The 22,408-nt window shown below is 37.6% G+C and overlaps 1 protein-coding gene across 1 annotated transcript in view; it reads right to left on the bottom strand.

Annotated features, from left to right (window-relative positions):
* afdna (afadin, adherens junction formation factor a) overlaps positions 1-22,408 on the bottom strand; it is a 184,847-nt gene that overhangs the window by 21,011 nt on the left and 141,428 nt on the right. The window contains exons 24-30 of the mRNA XM_052012073.1: positions 21,818-21,891; positions 21,220-21,338; positions 18,846-19,040; positions 13,781-13,872; positions 11,637-11,816; positions 6,858-7,910; positions 1,928-2,062 (exon numbers count right to left, since the gene is read on the bottom strand). Of these exons, the coding sequence (XP_051868033.1) occupies positions 1,928-2,062; positions 6,858-7,910; positions 11,637-11,816; positions 13,781-13,872; positions 18,846-19,040; positions 21,220-21,338; positions 21,818-21,891 (1,848 nt within the window). The remainder of the gene's footprint in view (positions 1-1,927; positions 2,063-6,857; positions 7,911-11,636; positions 11,817-13,780; positions 13,873-18,845; positions 19,041-21,219; positions 21,339-21,817; positions 21,892-22,408) is intronic.

The following is a 22,408-nucleotide window of genomic DNA, read 5'->3' as shown; positions in this document are numbered from 1 at the left end:
TGACAAATAGTACACAAAAGTGACTAGTTAAGACTGTTAATAAGAATCAATAGCAAATACCAACCAGCAAGGAATTTACAAGGTGACATATCAGTATTGGAAACTCAAGTATTTCGCATTGTAGGTAATCAGTAATGTCAACAAGCCCACTTGGATTAGGTACAACCACCTGCCAAAACCAATGCTACAGTGCTGGACTTCAGCACCACCCAAGCATACTGCATTTTTCTTTTACAGTGCACATGAAATATCCTTATCCAAGTGACACTACAACTTAGAGCTAAACCAAGGTAATTCTGTACTGTGGGTTTATGGTAACTGGGAAATGAATTAAGATTGTTTAAACTCATTCCATCCAATGACAGAAGATATTCATCCCAACAATCTATGCTGGATTCAAACCCAAGTCCCATCATTGAGCTGTACCACACAGTTCTTGGAACAGTATTTCTCAATGAATCAGTAGAAGTACTAACTTAGTCCTTAATCTTCATTGTGCAATATATGCAGGATGAAATCTTAAACTCTGATTTGTTCAAAAGGTAATAGTTGGCACAGTGTTAAAATTGAAAGCTATTGGTAATGCAAGTACACCAAAAAGATGCAATTCCAGATACTTTACCCAGAGCACCTAATAATCAGAAATATCAAATAGCTTTAAATTTCCTCACAGAATGCAGGCTTGAAGCAGAATTCTTAGTCATGACTTATTACTGCAGGATGATGAACCAGAGGGGGTTCAGGTCATCCATCAAACCTGGAAATGCAGATTGGATTCAGAATGCCCAGAAATTGCCTCAAACTCTGCAGCAAATGAGACTTGGTACAGGATCTGAGATCTCACTGATTTCAATGGGAGCAATAGGGCTGTGGGTTACAAGGTGAAAGGGAAGGCAAGTTACTTTTAATTCTTTTTTCATTTAAGTGTTTGTTAACTTGGTTAATTACCAGTCATCCATTTGTGATACATTAACTCAGCTGGTTTCAACCACCCCCTCCCTCCTTTTTTCTCTTTTGTGGTATGGAAAACATGCCCAGCCTGACCTACTGGGCTTGTCCTCCTGCAATGTATTTCACAACTCCCACATTTTTTGTCCATGTTCTTTAGTCTGTGTTTTCACTCTCTCACTGAATAAATTCCTTCATTGACCAGATAACCTATTTACAACTTATTCCTATGGTCACCTTAGTTTTACCCGATGAGACATTGTTCCCCTCCCCCCCCCCCCCCCCCCCCCCAATCTTTACAAGCTTCTTTTGTCTCCTTCTCATTTCTGATGAAGGATTTCCAACCTGATAACTATTTCTCTTCCCAAGATGTAGCCTGGCAAGCCAAGTATTCCTGTCATTTTCTGTTTTTGTTTTAGATATCCTCATCTTCAGTTTGTTTGATTTTCACTTGATTAATTACCTTTAGTTTATAAACTTCCCTATATATTTCAATTTTAATGGCTTTTAAAATGATTGACATTCAGAAAAAATTCTAAAAATCAGGCAATGGGCCTGACAGTCAGATGTACCAGTGTGTGGATACCTTGGACACATATGTATGGCCCTTCATGACAGGCAGACAACCAGCAACCTGTGGACAATGTAAATATTGGGCCAGATCAAGACTTACCAAGATCATGAACAGCTAATAGCTGGCTGATCCCTTTGGAACTGGTGGCTATCAGCATAATTCAGTCCAATATTTTTCTACTGGAGTTGGGATAATGATGATGACAACAAAGGTAATATACCTTTTCAAATCATTACCTGCACCGAAATCCACAATGCAAGCAGACAAACAACCATATTAAAAGTGGAACAGCAAAATGAACCATATTAAAAGGTGCATTTTTGACTCAAATGGTTTAACCAAATATAAACAAAGACTGTTGAGAAAGTGTCACGATGGTTGTTTGGCATATACTCAGAATCTAACCTTTTCATCCGTTTCTCTCTTTGCTCGCTCCTCCTCCTGACGAAGGCGTTCTTCATCTTGTCTAGCTCTCTCTTCTGCTTCTCGCTTTCGGATTTCTTCCAGCTGCTGATGACGCCTACGTTCCTCATCTTGCAACTGTAATTAATTTGTCAGTTTTAAATTTTAAACATACTTTCACCTACATACCTTCATAGTCTGCTACTCATAACAGCACAGAAGGCTGACATAAAAATTAATTTATTCCACCCTGATGCTGGTCTAATAACCTGTCACCTCTGATAAGGAGTTATGGCAGGAGAGAATAGACTTCTTGGAAGATCAATCTTAGCATTGTCAAAATTGCCCACTGATTTAAATAGCAAGAAATGTTCAAACAGTCTGCTGTACAGCCTTAAATTTCCATTTGTACTCACCAGCAAGATAATGTTCCCGTATATATTTAGTTGGCAGAAATTCTCAAGGTCAGTCTTCATTTTTAAGGTCAAATGTAATGCTTGCAGGTTAAGTATAACTGACAATATCACAACTGAGGTTAATAATGCACAATGGGGAATTTCCTCATATTATTAATCTATAAACCATAAATTATGACCTTTTACTAAGAGCTTAAATATTCTGCATCAACCATATCAACAAGGAACATTATAATATTGAATAATAAAGTTATATGTTTTCTTTTTAAACAAAGTTATTCGAATTCATTATTGTTGAAATAAAAAGAATGCAAAAAGCTATGCAACAAACTATGCATTTTGACATTCAATCATCCCTACATCCACATTACCACCATTCTATTGCATGCAATGCATATTCATCACTGTACAACCTTAAGCATTCACAATCAGATACACTTGTGGGCAGGGGGTATGGAGAAGCAGTCAGAAAGCTGGAATACAGTTCATAGTCCATAATGCAAAACAGCTTTTAGAAAGGTATAAGAAATAAGTACTTTATTACTTTAATGATTTAAATCAATATGATTTTGATGCATTCCATATCTGACCACTTAAAGAAAGTTTCATATTTAAATCCAATGGTTGTATCACCATGTTTGAGGGCGACAGGCTTTCTCCTTTTCATCCTTCGATCAAGCATGGTGAATTACTATCTCTGGCCATAAGCATCATAAGCCAGCTAATGGAAAATGCTATTTCTAAGTAACTTTCATATTCAGAATTAAAATTACAGAATTGAATATAAAAAATGCTCAATTCACTGTGAAAATTGTCACTTCTATTCTTAACTGAATTAATCTCAAGAACAATGTTTCTGAAATATTTAAAACATGCTGATCAACTGCAAAAATTAGTGCACTTTGATCAACTAGACTTTTGTAAATGACACAGAAAACAGAGACATATACGTTTTACATAATAAACCACGCACACGAATGGAATATTTTCATGTTATATTAAACTCAATTTATAATATTTATAAAGTCTTATTTCCTTAAATCTTGATCAAATCAGGGGAAAAATATAAAACTACCAGAAAGGAATCAAAATGTTTTTGCAAATACCTCAAAGCTTTTGTGTACACAGGAGTAAATTAAAGTTAGTTAGGATAATTTGGTGGAATGCATCAAAAGTCTTAAGAAAATGCAGCAACTGAATAGTTCCAGCAACTTGATTCCCATGTTGTGTGTGTATGTGTGGACATGTGTGTTTTCCCCCACATCCCAAAGATGTGTTGCTAAATTAACTGGCCACAGCAATTACCCCTAGTGTAGTGGGTATCAGGAAAATCAGAGGAGAGTTGCTGGACATGAAACAATAGGTTACAATTAATATGGTTCCATGGAGGAAATACGATGCATGCTTAATTTCCCACTCAAAGAACCTGGCTGAGCTTCTGAATGCGTGGGGGACAGGGGGAGGGAGGGGAAAAAAAAACTGATCTTGGGACAAGATTTTGTTGTCAGAAATAACAATTTATCACCATCAAATGAAAGTAACAAACTTAGTGACATTTTGCAATGTAACAATAATTTTATTGTAAAGAGTCTGTGAAGTGGATGTTCCACAGAGCTCAATTATTAGCTAGTGCCTCAGCCTCTTGCCTTGAGTTAGTAAAGACTAAAGTGTTGTGTAAATGTTTTAACCTAGGGGAAATAATGTCAACATTTTAGTTCATAATTAATAATGCATTAGATCAGAGGGATTGAAAAAAATGCAAGATAACAAGTAAGTTGGACAAACTGGTCCTTGGATAGATTTTCCCAAGCATTCAAATTCTGGTTCCAAAACTCAACGATAATAAACGTGCTGTTTTAAAAAATGCACTAAAAAGATCAAGATCACACAAAGAAAACAGAAAAATATATGAATATCTGGCACATTTACAAAAGACAAGTTAAACCAAATCACTACAGAACCATAATAGTTCAGGAACAAGAAATCTGAAATTAGAACAGAAAATGCGGGAATTAATCAGTTTGTCAGGCAGCAGCAGCAGAGAGAGAGAGAGCAATCAGCTCTCTGTTTATCTTTCTACATCTGCTCCCTGACCTGCAGAATATTTCCAGCATTTTCTTCATTAAAATTTTTAAACTAAATCACTACCATATCCAGATGCAGTTTCTAGGACCAGAGACAAATGTGCAAGGGAGAGAATAAACAGGCAGGAAAACAAGTAGGAAGAAACAAGAACATACCAAATCTAGAACTGAGATAGCTGGAACAGTCTGCAGCAGGGATGAGAAGGAAAGATGGAGCAAAATTATTAGTTCAGACATTGTCAGTACCCATTTCACTGGTTGTTTTAGGGAGCAATATTAGAAGATCTTTCACTGAACACAAAATATTCCTTGCCAGAGCATCAAAGCTCAATGTCAGACATATAAAGGAAAAATAGAACATCCAGTGTCTTATTAAAGATAGAATATTCAAAAAAGAAAATGAAATATCAAGAGTCAAATAAAAACACCATAAAGCAGAGCATTTAATAGGCAATTGTAAAGATCCCCATAATAATTACATTTATAGTCACTCCAGTTTTCAAAGCAGAATGCCACTTGTGAAAGCTTTCCTCCCAAACATGCATCTTTATATCAAGAAACCACAATTTAAATTTATATCACTGGGCATCTTTAGGCTATTGAAGTAAGCAAACTATATTATAACTTGAATATTGGTATCTATGATGCTCAAAACCATAAATATTTTCCTTTCCAACTATCTGGGTCTTTCGTACTATATAATTCACCCCTTTTTCTCCTGAACTGCACACACCCATTTGTATGAGGGCAACTCTGTAAACTTTTTCTTTCTACGTGTCTCAATATGCTCAAGATAAAAAGGTAGGAGGCAGAGAAATGAAGCAACAATAGATGGTGGTCCACAAGAGGGATAATATATGGTAAGCATAGAGCTAATTACAGGTAGAACTTGCAGGGTGTGGGAATACTCCAAGTAGGAGTGATATTGGGTTCCAGAAATACTTAATGGGGAAAACTATGGAGTAAGAATTGAGGGCTTTTGAGAGAAACAAAAAGCTCTTAAATGGAGCAGTCTGACTGTCCACCAGCAATTACTGCTGGCATTTACAAGTTTTCCATATTGTAAGTTAAGGACTTAAGAAAGAGTTTGTCTATCTTACGATCCCATCCAATTCAATGGGGGCTTCTGCTACGATACTGAACCCTCCATAAAACTCAGGAATCTCAGTAAAATCTCCAGGGTCTTATGTTGGCAGAGGGCTCCCACTACTGGTAATGACAATCTATGTTGGCACACCAGGAACACTGGAACAGTTCAGTAGTTTTTAAGGCCTAGCTTACATTCCCTCTGTGCTTTAAACAGCTTTATGCAACCTTCTGAGTCATTGTAAGGAGGTGCTTGATCTCCTCTGGTTTAGAGTTGTATTTTAAGCATCAACTTTTGTGCAGTTTGCTTGTACTGTCTATAGCTGAAATGGAAAATTCTACTATGGTAAGGTCTATAGCTTTTCTGAAGTCTGCAGCTGCACCAGTAACACTCCAATGCTAACAAGGATATAACTGATGGCATTGCTTTAATATTTCCACAAGTCCGACCCTGCAGACAATTATTGAGGGATCTGAACATTGAAGGTTGATTGCAGTACCAGTTCCTTTGTCTGCAGAGAGTGACAGCCTGCTAGTGCAGGGCAAGTGCAGTAATTACTGCTGAGTGAACACGCTGCCAAATGTTCTTCGCGAACTACGAGGCAGGGCTTGTTACCTACCAAGGCAGTTCAGGGGCAGGGCAAAACACAGTTACAACAGCTTTGCACTGCAGAGCCTGGTCTCTCTTTGGGAGACTGCACTCAGGAGCGTATTGGAAGAAATACTCCAGATGATGCACAGTCAGCAATCTCAGGTATCTTGCTCTGATAAAAAGAAATAGGACCCGACAGCATAATTTAGTGCATACCCACTTTTTGGAAATAAATTGACTGCTGTCCAGCATTGTAACAATTGCTGGCTGTTGACTTATGCCAGTCCCATGTTTCACTCAGTGAATGGTACTGGTTCCTGCATCGAAACTAGCTATTTGAACCAAAACATTTTTCACAATGCCTTTGAAAAGTATCATTTTACTAATGAAGTACAGATGCAAAATTAATTGTATAGCAGATGTTAGACTGCCAATACAAAACAGCTTTTTTCATTGAAAAGTAGAATAAGCCACCCAGAACCAATCGATTCTCAACTTGCTTGCCTTTTGTGATACCGTTTTAAATAGATTATCTATAAATCATCAGTTAACTCTTAGTTGTTAATACTTCAGAATAATTAAATACAGCATGATACATCAAAGAGGTACAGAGGAACCAAGTATGACCAGCTGCTCACTTAAATACTCAGCTTTATATTAATATCCTTGAGCCATAAAATGTCACAATGAACATCTTCAAAGTATAGAAACTAACCCAGAATCTTAAAATGGGAATATAATTTTACTCTCCTCACCCTTGCCCGTCTTTCCACTTCCAGTCTTTGCATGATAAGTGTTGTATCAACATCATCATCTTCTTCCTCTTCATCATCATCATCTTTTTCTTTGGACTCCTGTAACCGTTTTTGGAACTGCCACTCAAGCATAAGTTTACGAAGGCGATCATTCTCCTCAGATGTGCGATCAGGTTTGTTCTGTAATTCCTGTATCTCTTTGCTAAGCATTTCCAAAAGGTGTTGTTGCTGCTGTTTCTCCATTTTTTCCTTTGCATCTCGTTTCCAGGGATCAGGTGAGAGACTGTCACTCACAGGTAACTGTTCTTTGCTAATTGTAATGTACTGCAAATCCCTGCGTTCAATTGTTCGAGGTTGCTGCTGAGGTTGAAGCTCACGGATCACTGTATCTTGAGGCCGTGTTAGACTGGCCACTTTTTCTGGCCTCGCTTGCTGGATTGCAGAAGTAACATGAACAGGTTGGGGTAGATTCATATGCAAAGGTGGGGGACCGCGCATCTGGCCAATTTTTCTATCTTGCTCACGGCGCTTTCTGTCCCTTTCTTCCTCCAGTCGTGCCTTTTCTTTCTCATACCAGCGCTGTTGTTCTTCGCGCTTCCTGCGATCAACAGCAGAGACTTGACTAGACACTTGTGAAATTGGTGGAGGTGGTGGTGGTGGCGGCAGGGGTAGATCAGTGTGGGTATTATCAAAATCAATAGTGTAATGTACTGGTGGTGGTGGAGGGGGTGGTGGCGGCAACTGATTTTCTATTCTAATGGGTTGGGAAACAGCAATGGGAGTAGTCAGATTTGGAGCTGGAGTTTTCCACCGTCCAGGTCCACTTTTATGCGGAGCAATAGTGCTTGCCGGAAGTGATTTTGAAGAGTAGCTCAATTGCTCCTGACTAGATATGCTGGAATCCACAGATGAACCTTGATTAGCCCGCACATCCAATTTCCAATCCAAGTCTTTCCGGTATTCAGCTTCTCTGCGGGGCAAGTCTTCCTGGCGCATCTTTTCTTGGTGGAAAGCTTTCTCCTCATGCAATTCCTCTTGAGAACGAGTTCCACGCTGTTAGATAATTAAAAACAATAATATTCATTTAATCATCTGTACATAACAGGATTAAAAATGCTTGTCATGTTTTAGACCAGTAATGTTTAAGATAATTAAATTTAAAGTCGCAAATGTAGAGGAAGTCCCAAAGGAATACTTCTTGTTCAAAATACTTCTTTAGTTTATATCAAATAATGGAAATGTAAAACATCAAGAAAGTGAGAAAGCATAATTCAATTTGACAATTAAACCATTCTTTTATTTAAATCTGTGAGCAGTAATATTTTACTTTATCAGTAACTATAAAAATGGTAGCAAAATTACAAATTCAAATCAATGTTATAATGAAAAATTGTTAAGTAGATCCAAAATAACCTTTTTTCCTATAAATCACAAGGTACTTGATTTTTATTCATTACCTGATAGAAGCACTGAATAATCTGTGCAAATTTCACTTCTTCAATGGAAAATTTTCAGAAACTTCAAAGAAATAGTGCAAATGGGCTTTTTCCTCAAGAATATGCTAATGTTCCAAAATTATTGTACATGGTATTAATGGAGTACAGTTACTCAGAAAATGAGAAAATATGAAAAATTGGTTATGATATAGGAGGAAGCAATTTAGCCTGTGAATGCATGTCAGCTCTTGGAGCATTTCTATTGGTCCTATTCCCCCATAACCTATTCTCCCTCACATGCCCATAAACTGCCCCTAATCCTGCCACCCACCTACACTCGGGTAATTTATAGCAGTAACTAACCTACCAGCATATTTTTGGGATGTGAAAAGAAACTGGAGCACCCATGGAAAATCCATGTGCTCACAAGACTGCACAAATTCCACAAAGACAGCATCTAAGGTCAGGTTTGAACTCTGGTTGCTGTGTAATTACAGTTAAAAAAAAAAGCTCATTAAGCTAAGCCAATTGCTTTGTTTTTGTCTGTAGCCCTCAAGATTGCAGCATTTGGTTTGATTATCTAGACAAAATCTAAATGTGTAAAGACATTCTGCCTCCACCATGCTTTCAGGAAGTGGGTCCAGACTTCTACCTTTACTTGGGTGAAAAAAAATTGTTCCTCAATTCACCTCGAATCCTTCCACCAATTACCTTAAATCTATGTCCTGTTACTTCGACCTCGCCACTGAGATAAATAAGTTCTCCTTATTTATTTGGTTTATTTCATCTGTCTCCCTTTGGTTTCAATGAGAACAGCTCCAGCTGATCCAAACTCTCCTTTCTAAAATTCTCAAGCTGTGGCAACATCCTTGTAAATCTCCTCTGCCCCCTCCTTAGTGTTTGCACATGCTTCTTGTAATTTGATTGTAGAAATGTATGGCGTATTTTGCCTGCAGGCTAATGTTCAATGCAGTTCTAACGCGAGCTCCCCATTTCATCAAAAAAACGGAAAGTATCTTTTAGCTTTTTAATCCATATTAAACTACACTGTTACTTCAGGAATCTGTGAATATGAACTTCAATACATTTGTGTTCTCTTTGCAATTACATATTTTGTTTCGGTGGCAATGTACAACATTGTGCAAACTACAATTGTGTGGATTCCATTATTCATTCACTTCCATCAAAATCCAGTGGCGTAATACAAAGCAGCAACTAATGAAAGCAGTAAACGGTTCAACTATCGTTCTAATGCAATGCTTATACCATTACCATATAAAACTAATGATAACTGAGTAAAAAAACTGTGCTGTGAATGTTGTACAATTCAAATTAGTGTAAGTAATGAACAAACATTCACTTCAATAACAATTGGTTCTTTATGCCCACTCCAAGTTTTTAAATAATGCATTAATTTAGATTGTCCCAATTTCACACATTATAAAGCAGGCTTATGTTAAGGAAACTTTGGAATCCAGTCCGTCTCAAGGATTGCAAGCTTGTTGCTCCTGCAGTAATGTTGCGAAAATGTAGAGTGATGGGGGTTGGTGGTTAGGATGTTAGAAACATTAAAAGTACCTGTTACGTTTTTCCAAACAACTGTATAATTATAGACTATCCACACAACTTCATCGCAAAATTATACATGACCACCAAAATATTTCAGTTTAATTTTCAAGTTCAAGATGTGCTAAATATATTAAAAGTAAACTCTGTACACAATAGTACCATCACAGTAAATAGTCACCGTATCTCAACTATTTCCTGCAACCGTTTAGTGACATCGAGGCATTATTTAGTGATTATAAAGATGCACTGCCTAAACACATCTGTTACTATTGCAGGAGATGGATGTGGAAAAACTAAATTAATGACAGCAAGCGCTTATGTGGATGATACTGGAGAACTAAAACACAGCACAGGAAGTTTTTTTCTAAAAAAAACTTGAAAAACAGGATTCTGGTTGGAGAATCAAACTGTTTAATTACAGATGCCTAACATCATAGTAAGCATTACAAAATTTCATGTACCTTAGCACAACTAAATTATTACAACGCATTGCATTCACGGTGGCTCCCAGTAGAGAAATCCCATCAGTCCCATTCCCCCTTGTTTCCTGATAATCTACTTTCACAAGTCCGCTTTATTTTATCCACTCAACACATCCAATTCCAGAAAAGAACCCCAACTATAGCAGTACAGTTCATTTACCACAACAGCCAATCTGTTAACTGCGAGATGGCCAATTAGTGCCCAAAGGACAGTTTGTTGCAAAGACTACTAGTTGGAATTGGAACAAGCATTTTCAAACTCATTTGCATAGTTCTGTTATACCTGGCATATTATAATTTTTTCATCCTTTAGTGTTCAGGCAGATTTAAGACAGGTTTCCATGGGGGGGAAAATGCTCGAGACCACACCTTCTCCCAATTGCCATGGCAGATACAAATTCTAATGAAAATCTGTTAATCTAATTAAAGAGAGATTATTTATCACATTCTAGTGCTGTATGAATCTTGGCAGGAATCAGTTTTGCTATTCTGCTAATACTGTAATTCCACCAGTCAAGACTTACTTTGGGGAAATCCCTAAACCAAGCAATAACATAGTCCTGCAAATGGACCAGCACCAGCAAAACAGAAGAACAAACCAGAATGAACCAACAAGATCCTTATAAACCTTACTAAGTTTAAAAAAAACACCTCACACTTAAACAGTACTTCATTCACGGCATTCTATAAAGCACTTCAAAGTGCTGTAAAGCCAAACTTGTTTATATTTTGTGCCTTTCACTAATTACTGCAAGGCAGCTTTTCATTTTATTCATAAGGTCCTATATTTTCATACTTCCAAAATAGTGATTCCTTTTCTAGCCCATCCACAGAACTCATTCTTTTTAAATTAGCTAATAATGAACATGTGAAAAGTAGCCCCAAATTAATGAGTTTCCCTAAATTTATGAAAGGTTTTAATTTTTCTGCATTTCCTTGAAACATCAAAACTAAGTAGTTAAAAAATTACCAGAGAATAGCTTGCTTAAATCAGTTTGAAAGAACAGCACATTAAATCCAAGAGTTAAATGCGTGTTTTATCCCTGTATTCTTAGGATAGTTTGTTTTTAAACAAAGTATTATGGACAATGTTGAATTAAGTTAAATCTCTTTAAGAGGCAGCATTGTATTATCAGATCTAAGAAGGTATCATATTTTGCATTGCCAATTGTTCTATTAAGTGACTGTGAAAACCTGAAATGCAATTTTCAAAATTGATGTACCAAAAACCTTTTGGATCATTCCTTTCATTTAGGTATTACTCAGACAGTGCTGTGTCAGCATAGTCTTACCTGTGCACTGCCAGTGAAGGGCTGCTCCTGCTTCATTGCCCTCTCATCATAGTGATGCCATTGACCAGGAACTGGACTCACTCGATCTTGGGATCTTGATGTTGGGAAGGTAAAATAATCTCTAGTATATGTTTGTGTGGGAATTGGATAGGCTTCAGGTCTTGTGGGCAATAATTGCTCCTAAAAGCAGAATTATCAATTTATTTAATTAAACCAACAAACATTGATGATACCTCATGAATTAAAACATGAACCATGAATAATTTAAAGCTGAGGTATATTAATAATACATGATGGCCACTGAACTTTAAAATACACTTAAAAAGAGCACACTAGCATTTCAGTGTAAATGCTATTCTGAGTCAGAGCCATAGAGAGGTACACTACAGAAGCAGGCCCTCTGGCTCACCATCTGTGCTAACCAATCACCCTTTTACATTAATCCCATTTTTATTTCTTCCTTCCTCCATCACCACTGCCCCACCTCCACCTCCCCCGCCCCCCCCACCATCAACTCCCCCCAGATTCTACCCACCCACCTACATACTCAGGGCAATTTGCAGTGGCCAATTAACCAAACAACTTGCACACATTTGGGATGGGGAAGGAAATCATGTGTTCAGAAAGGGAACATGCCAGCTTACACACAGCCAGGATCCGGGGTCAGGATGGAACCTGAGTTTCTGGCACTGTAAGCAAAACTTATACAAGGCCTGGATGAGGCAAGGTTAAATTACTTTCCATTTTAGTATTTCTAAGACAACAGTTTATTTTTTTTTAAATAGTACAATTTTTCTTCAAATACATGTTTTTGTTTTCAAACCAGCTATCTTTCAAGACCCACTATTCAGGCATGTGATTGGTGATATATTCCCATTATGTTTCAAGCATAGTCCAGATGAAGCAACTTATTGAAATCTTTACTTAAACTACTACATCCCAAATTCTTAATTTTTTTTTGCTTATGCGGTATAGTGGTTGAATTCTTTGGATGACACTTAGGTTCTGCCATGTCCCGCAATGAATTGCAAAAGGTACTCAGCTGTATAAAACCTTTGGTTAGGCCACATTTGGAGTACTGTGTGCAGTTCTGGTCGCTGCATTACAGGAAGGATACGAGAGCTTTGGAGGGGGTTCACTAGAATGTTGCCTGGATTAGAGAGTATTAGGAGAGGTTGGACAGACTTGGATTGTTTTCTCTGGAGCACTGGAGGCTGAGGGGCTACCTGATAGAACTATATAAAAATCACAAGAAGCACAGACAAGGCAGACAGTGCCTTTTTCCCCCCAGAGTGGAAATGTCAAATGCTAGAGGGCATAGCTTTAAGGAAGGGGGATAGTTTAACGGAAATTTATGCGGCAGGTTTTTTTTTAAAAACACAGAGTGGTAGGTGCTTGGAATGTGTTGCCAACAGAGGTAGTGGAAGCAGATACAAAAGAAATATTTAAGAGGCATTCAGCTAGACACATGAACAGGCAGGGAATTGAGGGATATAGATCACATGCAGGCAGATAGGTTTGATTTAATTTGGTATCATGGTCAGCAGACATCATGGGCCTGTTCCTGTGCTGAACTGTTCTTTGTTCAGAGCTCAGCTTCATCTTTGACAGTCTAATATCCTTGTAATTCCAAAACAAGCAGGGTTTTAGGAGGTGAACTACAATGTGGCAAAGCAATGGGACAGTAGCAACAAAAACAAACAATGGCAGGTGTAAATAAATTGCAATGTGAGGTTGTCCGAACTGGTAAAATTAATCATAGAATTTAGGTTAAATTCTGTCCTTATTCTTGGACACAAATTGAAAAAGTTTCATCACTTTGCTTCACTCAAAGTTCTCAAACTATTCCACAGATTATTACTGTTTTGAAAAAAGGAACTGCACCCTACCAAATGACCTATATGAACTATTTTTAAGTACTTGCTTTACTAATTACTTTAGTAATTGTCATTTACTCTTAACAGGACAAGCCTTTACATTCATTTTATCCAGGAACATCAGGCTGCTAAATATGTAATGTATAATAAATTCAAATAATTATGTTAGAATTAGAAAGTAATAATGCACAAACCAAGTGATTAAGGCAAATATTTGTAATATTTATGGATAAAGCCACCAGTAGCATATTGCACATGTATACAAACCTCAGCACAAAGGTTCCCAGTAGAGACTGACTGAATTTTGGAAGTAGGTGCAGTAGAATAAACAGGCTTTGCCCCAGGACTTGGAGGTTGGTCTTTTCACCAAAAACAAAGAAATAAAGCAATTACAAGTTACATTATTATAAGAGTATCCAAATTTATTTTGCTCAAGATTTTAATTAGAAACTTCCATATTTTTGGTTTTAGAATTATGCTTAAAGGAGAATGAACTTACGTCTCAGCTTTGTAATAACATTGGCGCAAACATACAGTTTACCATTCTAAATTAGTAAATTAAATAAACATTTAAATACTAATGTTTGTTTTTTAATTGCTCAAAATTTTAAGTGCAAAGAATATATATGTAATGTTCTTCAAATTTGGTACAGAAGAAAATAATACTGAAATTGTATCAAAATTTCCCTCACATAAATCACATTAATGCAAAAAATTTTTTATATACAGTCCTATTAAAGTACATTAGCCATAAAAAATGACAGACATCAAGAAAAATGCAGATTAAGCAGTTTTAAGCACTGATAGAAAACACATTCTTTTTCATCTGAACCATCCTCCTCTATTGCAGCTGTATAAAAGTTTGATTAGGCCACATTTGGAGTATTGTGTGCAGTTCTGGTCATCCCGTTACAGGAAGGGTGTGGAAGCTTTGGAGAGGCTGCAGAAGAGGTTCACTAGAATCTTGCCTGGATTAGAGAATATTCGCTATAAGGAGAGATTGGACAAATTTGGGATTGTTTTCTCTGGAGCATCAAAATTTGACGGGCAACCTGATGGAAGTATATAAATTTATGAAAGGCATAGATGGGTAGATAATCAGCATCTTTTTCCCAGGGTGGAAATGTCAAATACTAGAGGGCATAGCTTTAAGGTGAGCAGGGAGAAATTTAAAGGAGGTTATGAGGCATTTTTCTTTAGTGGTAGATGCCTGAAACGTGTTGCCAGGCCAGATGGTAGAAGTAGCTTCAATAACAATGTTTAAGAGGTATTTAGACAGGGACATGAACAGGCAGGGAATGAAGGGATATAGACCACATGCAGACAGATGGGATTAGTTTGGTTTGATATCATGGTCAGTATGGACTGAAGTGCCTGTTCCTGTGTTGTAGTTCTGTTCTATATGCGAACTTGAGCTTGATGTACCAGCAACTCTGTTACAAAGCGATGATAATTATTTCTCCTAGTGATGAATAGTTTATTTGAAATAATATGGATTAAGGTTTACACAGATATCCATCTCTCTTTACAGATTCAATCTAAGAATATCTCCCATAACATCAGAGAGAGAGAGAGAGATGAAAACTAATTTAAGAGTCTGAAGACCACCCTTCCCCCCATTAAACCCACTTTTCGAGACCATCTAGTACTGGGTTTTCCCTCAGAAAGGTTCTTTATAGTTGTAGGCTTCTTTCAAAAAGGCAAATAAAGCAAACTCCAGAATAGTCACCTAATCCCATTCCCTACAGGTCCTCCCCAGGTTATAACAGTTCCAGTGAACAGTTCATAATCCGGATAGTTCGCAAGTCAGAATTGCAGTCGTGAACGTTGTTTCCACATGGCAGAAGATGCCTGCAGCCCCAAAGCAGCCAGCAAATCCACGTTGCCAGTTTCTCAAACGTCCGGTTGTATGTATGGGTTGTACACAAGTCTGGCATTCGCAACCTAGGGGAGACCTGTATTTGCTATGTGGAAAATTGTGATTTTAGTGTCTGCTTAATGCACAGTAATCCAAAGGCCCAATCACTTCCTTTACATTGAAAATAGTTTGAAAATGCTTACAATCAACAGCAATACGTCAGCCTCCCTCCCAATTGTTAAATAATGCCACGGTAGCCCTCAACACTGACTCCAGATTCTATGAAGACTTATGGAATCAGGTCAAACATAGACAAAGGAACTTTGTCCAGACTACTATCTAATGTACTACCTCAGCTGATGAATCAGTGCTCCTCCATGGGGAATACATGGAAAAACCACTTCAAGTAGCAATGGTACATTGCACTCTGGGTGGGGCACTTAAATGCCCATCACCAAGATTAGATTGATGGCATGACCATTAACTGAGCTAGCCAAATCCTTAAGTACATGCCTGCCTGAATATATCCGTGGCAGATAGTGAGCAAACCAACATTAGGGATAAACTTACCCAACCTTGTGTCCATGATAGAAATGGTAGAAATGACTTTTAGGGTACTTTAAATCTAAGTAGAACTGAATTTTTCCACTGATCATTTCTCCACATTCCTGGGTGTGGTGATTTATTCTGTTAATTAGGGATTTATATGAATTAGTTTTAATCATATTTGGGTAGTAGCATCATTAGGGGACAATTTATAGGAATGGGCTCGAGAAGATCCTCGTGGTTCAGAATATGGAATTTGTCAACCACCAAGATATTCATGATAACATGGACCTCGGCCTCTGTGTTCCCCTGTGCCCCTCATTTCCTGACTTTGCCAAGAATGTAGGGATTATTAATATCAGAAAATAAAAAAGCAATAGCTGGAAATCTGAAATAAAAGCAGAAAATGCAGGAAATACTCATCAAATTAGGCAGCATCTCGAGAAACAGAGTTAATGTTTCAGGTCAAAGATCCTTCATTAGAACGAGGATTACTATATTTGTACTGGGAAAGAATCACATCAAAAGCAAATTCTGACTTTTCTTTAGACATTCATGGAATTGATGTGTCTTATTATAACACTAATTTAGTTTTCTGTTATTGGCATATCTGCTGGAAAATGTAGGCTATTTCCCATGCCTTGAAAGCCGCCTCTTGACGAACACAGATATCGTTGACGAAATTCACCACTGCCTTCGATGTCCAAGAACAACCTTTGGTTATTGAGGACAAGAGTGACAATACCCAAGACCTGGCATAAACCTCATGGTCTACTGGGCAGCAGCAGTCCATGCCCTCCCATATATTTCTGAGACCTGGGCTACCTATGGCACAACATCTCAAGTCACCAGAAAAACACCGCTTCTACAAAATTATCTAAATTCACTGGAAAGGTAACCCAGCAATGAGGCCTTAGTTAATCTCAACTGGCTACGATGGATGACACCAGACTCCCGAAACTTTATTCTGAGCTCTGTCGTGGGGAATTACCAAGTGGACAGAGAAAAAGATTCAAGGATGTGCTTAAGCTTCCTGTAGAAGTGCAACAACCCCACTGACTCCCGACAACCTATCCTACAATAACTCAAAGTACAGAAGGAGCATTCAGGACGATATCGAGAATCTCAAGGCACTACATCAGGAGCACAAAGCAGCCTTGTGGATGGAACATACCACCTCAGAAACTGCCTGGTAAATCACCTTAACCCACATCTGTGAAAATGCCTACAGTTAACATTGACCAAAGCTAGCTCAGAAGCTACAAAACCAGAGTGGAAGTCAGTTATCCTCAATCCAGGAAATGCCTATAAAAGGATCTGCTTTTAGCAAAAATCAGTCTTTAATCCTGATCTTTTATTGAAGCCTGTGAACAGTCTCTTGCATAATGGTTAGCAAATACTGCTAATTACTTAACCTTTCATTCTTATGTCACAGCATGGCATGTCCTTTGTAGTGTGAAGGGAATGCCCAATTTCCCAAGAATTTTTATGGCTTTGGATATTTGTTCTAATAGAGATGCCTCTTGCAAATAATTGAAGGACAGTGTTGACTAGCTTCAGTCCAAGTTAACTTGGAGTCTAGTAATTTAAATGCCATACTAAGACAGATTCCCAAACTGAACAGTTTTAATCATTTTCAGTTCAAGTTTGTTGCAAGTCCATTCTATCAAATAATTCACTTTCGAAAATCAGTCCTCATAGGCATCTTTAGTGCGACTTAAATCTAGAAATTCCATTAATCGGTATCCATTCTTAAGAAATCTCTCACTCCCAAGTTTAATCTTTTTAGGTAGTGTCAAAGCCAAGGACTCATTTTTTGTTCCCCTCATTTATAGTAGCAACCTGTGTCCATAAATTACCTTATTTTTTTTCTTGGTCATACAGTTCAAGCTCTCAAAACAGTGGAGGGAAATTGTACCTTGGTAATTTCGACAAATCTGATAGCAGGTCAATATAAAGATTAAAACAACCTCTTTAAAATCAAGTGCCAATGGAATTCTTACTGTGGTACAAAGAGAAGGCATTTTCTATGATATTGCAACCTGCATTTAAAATACTCACAGAAAGCCAGCACTAAATATAGTGCTTTCGAGAGAGATAAAGTATCACAAAGGTAATTTGGGATTATGGCCACAGCCTGGTGAGGGCTACATCCTTTAACTAAATTTTTAAAAATATGATCTGCCATAGGTAGAATTGATGAAAATTTAAATCTCATCAATAGCCAAAGTATTTACATCATATGTCATCAATAAAAGCATAATTTCTTTTCTAAAGATAGACATTTAAAAAATATCTTGTGTTGCACTTAATATCCATATCATACCTATGTTGTCAGGAAGTTCATCTTAACCAGTAGACACACAACTTTCTTGCCAAATCTAATTTGGAACTAGCTTCACAGAATTTTTTAATCAGCATAACTGTTGTACTGTAAAAAAAAAATTGGTTTTCCACAATGGTCCTTAGGCTTTTAAATTCCAAGTAGCTAAAAAAAAATTAGCTTCTGACATTCACTTTTAGACAACTGTTGTCTGATGTCATATAGTGAAGGAGAGATCAGCAATAACCAACAATATTTTTATACATGGTGTACAAATTTCATGCTCTTCTAGGAACTTCCTGAGCCTGCTTTCAGAGTCCCCTAGAGAAAAAAACCACCCAAATAACAATAAAACTAATCAATACAAACCCCCAAAATAACAGCGTAAATCACCACACTCAGGAATGTGGAGGGAACACCAGGGGAAATGTTCAGATCAACTTGCATTTAAAATAAACTGAAAGTGCTTGAAGAATAATTCTGAACATTTGGCAGAAAGTTATTGTCCTGGCTTTTTAAAATCCATCACATTTACTTGCCACCTATGTGCCGCAAAGTACTCGACAACAGTGATTATGAAGCTAGATTGATGTTACAATTCTTACTTGCCACATTGGGACTAGATCGATGATCTGCTCGATTTTTCAATAATCTGTCATCTCCAGATGGTTTCTTTGGTTCACTGTATTCAGTCCATCCTATTGGTGAATTTTCCGGTGTTCCATTCTGAGGATTATTGTTGTACAATTCAAAACCTTCACTCTTTGGACGGGGCTTACCTGAGCCACGACGATCAGAGGCTGAAAATGGGAGAAGATACTTTACAATTTAACTTGATTTGGATAACAATGGTTTTTAAAATAACCATTTAAAAGAATCTGTTCAAATATTAATACAAAAGCAGAAAATTATGGAAATATTCATCAGGAAAAATCTGAAGGTCATGAGACTGTCCACAGAACTTATGATCTTGGAATATTTGGCTCTGACCTGCATGAATCGAGTTTTGAAAATGTAAAACTCATTCATGGCAAGTTGTAAATTAAGTGGAAAAAATCTGCACATCCATAAATTACAAAGTAATAAAGTGGAAAAGAAAAAAACAGTTAATGTATCAGGTCTAGGACCCTTCATCAGAACAGAGGAGAGAAACAAGATAGTTTAGGGAGTGGGGAGGGAAATTATTGGAACAAAGAATTTAACGGCCCCATTATTTCACCTACTCAAAGAAATTCCCTTTGTTCCACCAATTGCCCTACCCCATTTTCTCTGCTCCATGCTTGTTTCTCAATCTCTCAGATATGATGGAATCCTAAAAATGTTAACAGTTTCCTTCCACAGATATTGCTTGATCTGCTGAGTTTTTCAAGCATTTCGGTTTTATTTCAGATTTACAATGTCTGCGTTGTTTTTAAACTTTTAAATCACAAAGCAAAGCAGGAATTTCCAACTACATGTTGCACTGACAGCCGAACATCTAATTAACTGGTGTATCAAGAGTGGTGCTTGTACTTCACTCAAGCTGGTTAAAATGGAAACAAATGACAGTAGTAATTAGAAGTAAAAACTGGGACAAACAAAACCATTAATCATCCCTGTCAAATTCATGTGTCTTAAATTGAACACAATGATCCTTTTTCCTACTGCTGTGGTGCATATCAAGCACAGAATGCCAACCTTATTAAATTATGAATATTCCTAGAGTAAACAGTAACACCATCATATAAAGCCAGAAGGAATTATGAATAAAACAGATGGGCTTTTTCATCCTTGATCCCTTTTCCTACTGTTACAATACATAGCAAGCTCAATACCACTCTTTAAAATTGCATTTAATATGAACATCCCAAGCAGAAACAGTAGTATTGCAACAGGCAATTTATTTTAATCGACAACCCAAGTCTCAACAGTTTGTTTTAAATTGTCCTATTTCCTTAGTAATACGTATTACCCTCCCTAACCACCTGGATTCCCCCAAATACCAGCAGAGGTTCTGGACTCTCAAGCAAAAGCAAAAGCAAAAGTCCTGAACTTTCTGAAAAGCCAGCAATTTGCTGACTGCACTCTGCTGGTGCAAGTCACAAAACTCAACATGTTTCAGCCGTGACAGGGAGAACCAAGTTCCCCAATATTCATTCCAGGGTAAATGGTGAATCAGGTAACTGAGTGGTGAATGGATAGCTCATTGCTTCCAGGAAATTCTGGCCAATAAAGGTAGTAAAATAAAACATCCTTTAGCATTTCATCCCATGGTAAGCAATGAATTATTTTGGAAAAGTGATTACATGAGCAAATAGAGCAACCGATTTTAGGTAATGGAAAAGTCCAAAATCAATGACTAGTTAATGTTTTAGGCAGTATTCTGGAAAAGGGTACTGGAAAAACACTTTGCTCTTAAACACCACCACTGGCCCTTTTACTTTCACCTGGAGGCTTAAAAAAGCCACAAACATAATGACAGCCATGGAAAAAGAAACAGTACTTAAGTGGAGAAAACCTGCAGCACAAAGGGACTTAGGGAGCCTTGTGCAGTACGGTGCAGTAGTTAGTGCTGCAACCTCATAGCACCAGCAATCCAGATTTGATCCTGACTTCGGGTGCTGCAGTGTGGAATTTGTATATTCTTCCCAAGACTTCATGGGTTTCTCCTGGATGTTCCGGTTTCTTTCCGCACCCCAAAGATGTGCAGGGAGGTTAATTGGCCACTGTAAATCAATCCTTAGTGTAGATAAGATTTAAAAAGGAAAGCTGGTGGGCACGTGAGGGATAATAAATTGCAGAACCACAGGGGAATAAGATGAGGGGGAATGGGAGTGAGAGGATGGCTGTGCTGGGAATCAGCAGGGACTTGATGGACCAAAAGAATATTTCTATGTCATAATAAATACATGGAAAGTGCAAGAACAATATGCAATTTTTTAAACTTTCTTTGACAATCTTTGATAGAGAACTTGAGTCCATATACAAAAATATTCTTGCCTCTCTGCATCATTGGAGAAGGTTGGTTAAGTAGAGTTGCTAAACCATGGTAAATGGCTCCTTGTCTTGCTATCTCTAAGGTTACCACAGAACCCGTTCTTGTCATAAGCTCTGCAGCCCTGAAAGAGAAAATTTCCTTTAATTTAAACTTTAATTATAGTTTAAAAATGACTGAAATTACAATTGACAAACCTCTGGAATTGTTTAGTTTGCAGCAATTGAATAAAACTGACGAATTAAAGAAATTTTTCCTCATCATCTCCTCATGGTCTACCTAGAGCATGCATTTTGTTCAGACTGACCCCCGATTTCTTAAGTCCATTAGTGGAACATCAGGAAATGTGTGAAGTCAGTACGAAGAGAACTGCCTCCTCATATGAATCTCCCTATTGCAGGTGAAGAGGATGAGAACATTTGGTCTTGAAGGTCATGGCTGTGCTGTATTTACTGTTTTACTCAAAGTGACACACCACACTAACTCTAAATTTAAACCCCACAGCTTGAACAATCCTTTGGAATTTTTTCCAAATGTCAACAACACTTGAGCTGATCTCATTGTGTTTTAAAAAAATAGACAAAGTGCAAGAATGTATTTTACCTCTCTTGTGAAAGCCCTACGAGACTGCGACCATCAACACTAAGTAACTGATCTCCAGCAGCCAAACGACCATCCTGCAGGTAGGAGGAATGTGTCACAATTTGGATAGAATGAAATAAAAATAATGTTTCACAGCAACTTTCAGATAAGATACACGAAACAGAAGCTGATATACAGCCCCTCCCACCTGTTCTGTCATAAAGATTATTTTATCGACTCATGGATGATTTTTATATCAGTGTTACTTCCCCATAACAACCTTGCATCCTCTGATTCTCGTAATATACAAAAATCCACCAATCTGTCTTGAATATATTCCTTGACTGAGCTACCACAGCCATCTTGGGTAGGGAATTACAAAGATTCACTGTTCTCTGGATGAAATTTCTTATCTGACCTGAATGGCCAATCCCTAATTTTGAGGCTGTGACCCTGTTCTAGACTCCCGAGCTGGGGGAAACATCAACTCCATGTCAATCTGTCGAGTCCTGTGGAAATTTCGTTTCAAGCCTGCTTAATCTCTCAAAGGACAATCCCCATCTCAGGAATCAATTTGGCGAGCCTTCATGTAGTCTGTAATCAAGTATGTTC

Source organism: Pristis pectinata, chromosome 3, assembly GCF_009764475.1.
Source record: "Pristis pectinata isolate sPriPec2 chromosome 3, sPriPec2.1.pri, whole genome shotgun sequence".
Taxonomy (NCBI): domain Eukaryota; kingdom Metazoa; phylum Chordata; class Chondrichthyes; order Rhinopristiformes; family Pristidae; genus Pristis; species Pristis pectinata.
The sequence above is the reverse complement of the archived record's forward strand: the minus strand, read 5'-3'. Positions and strand labels throughout refer to the sequence as shown.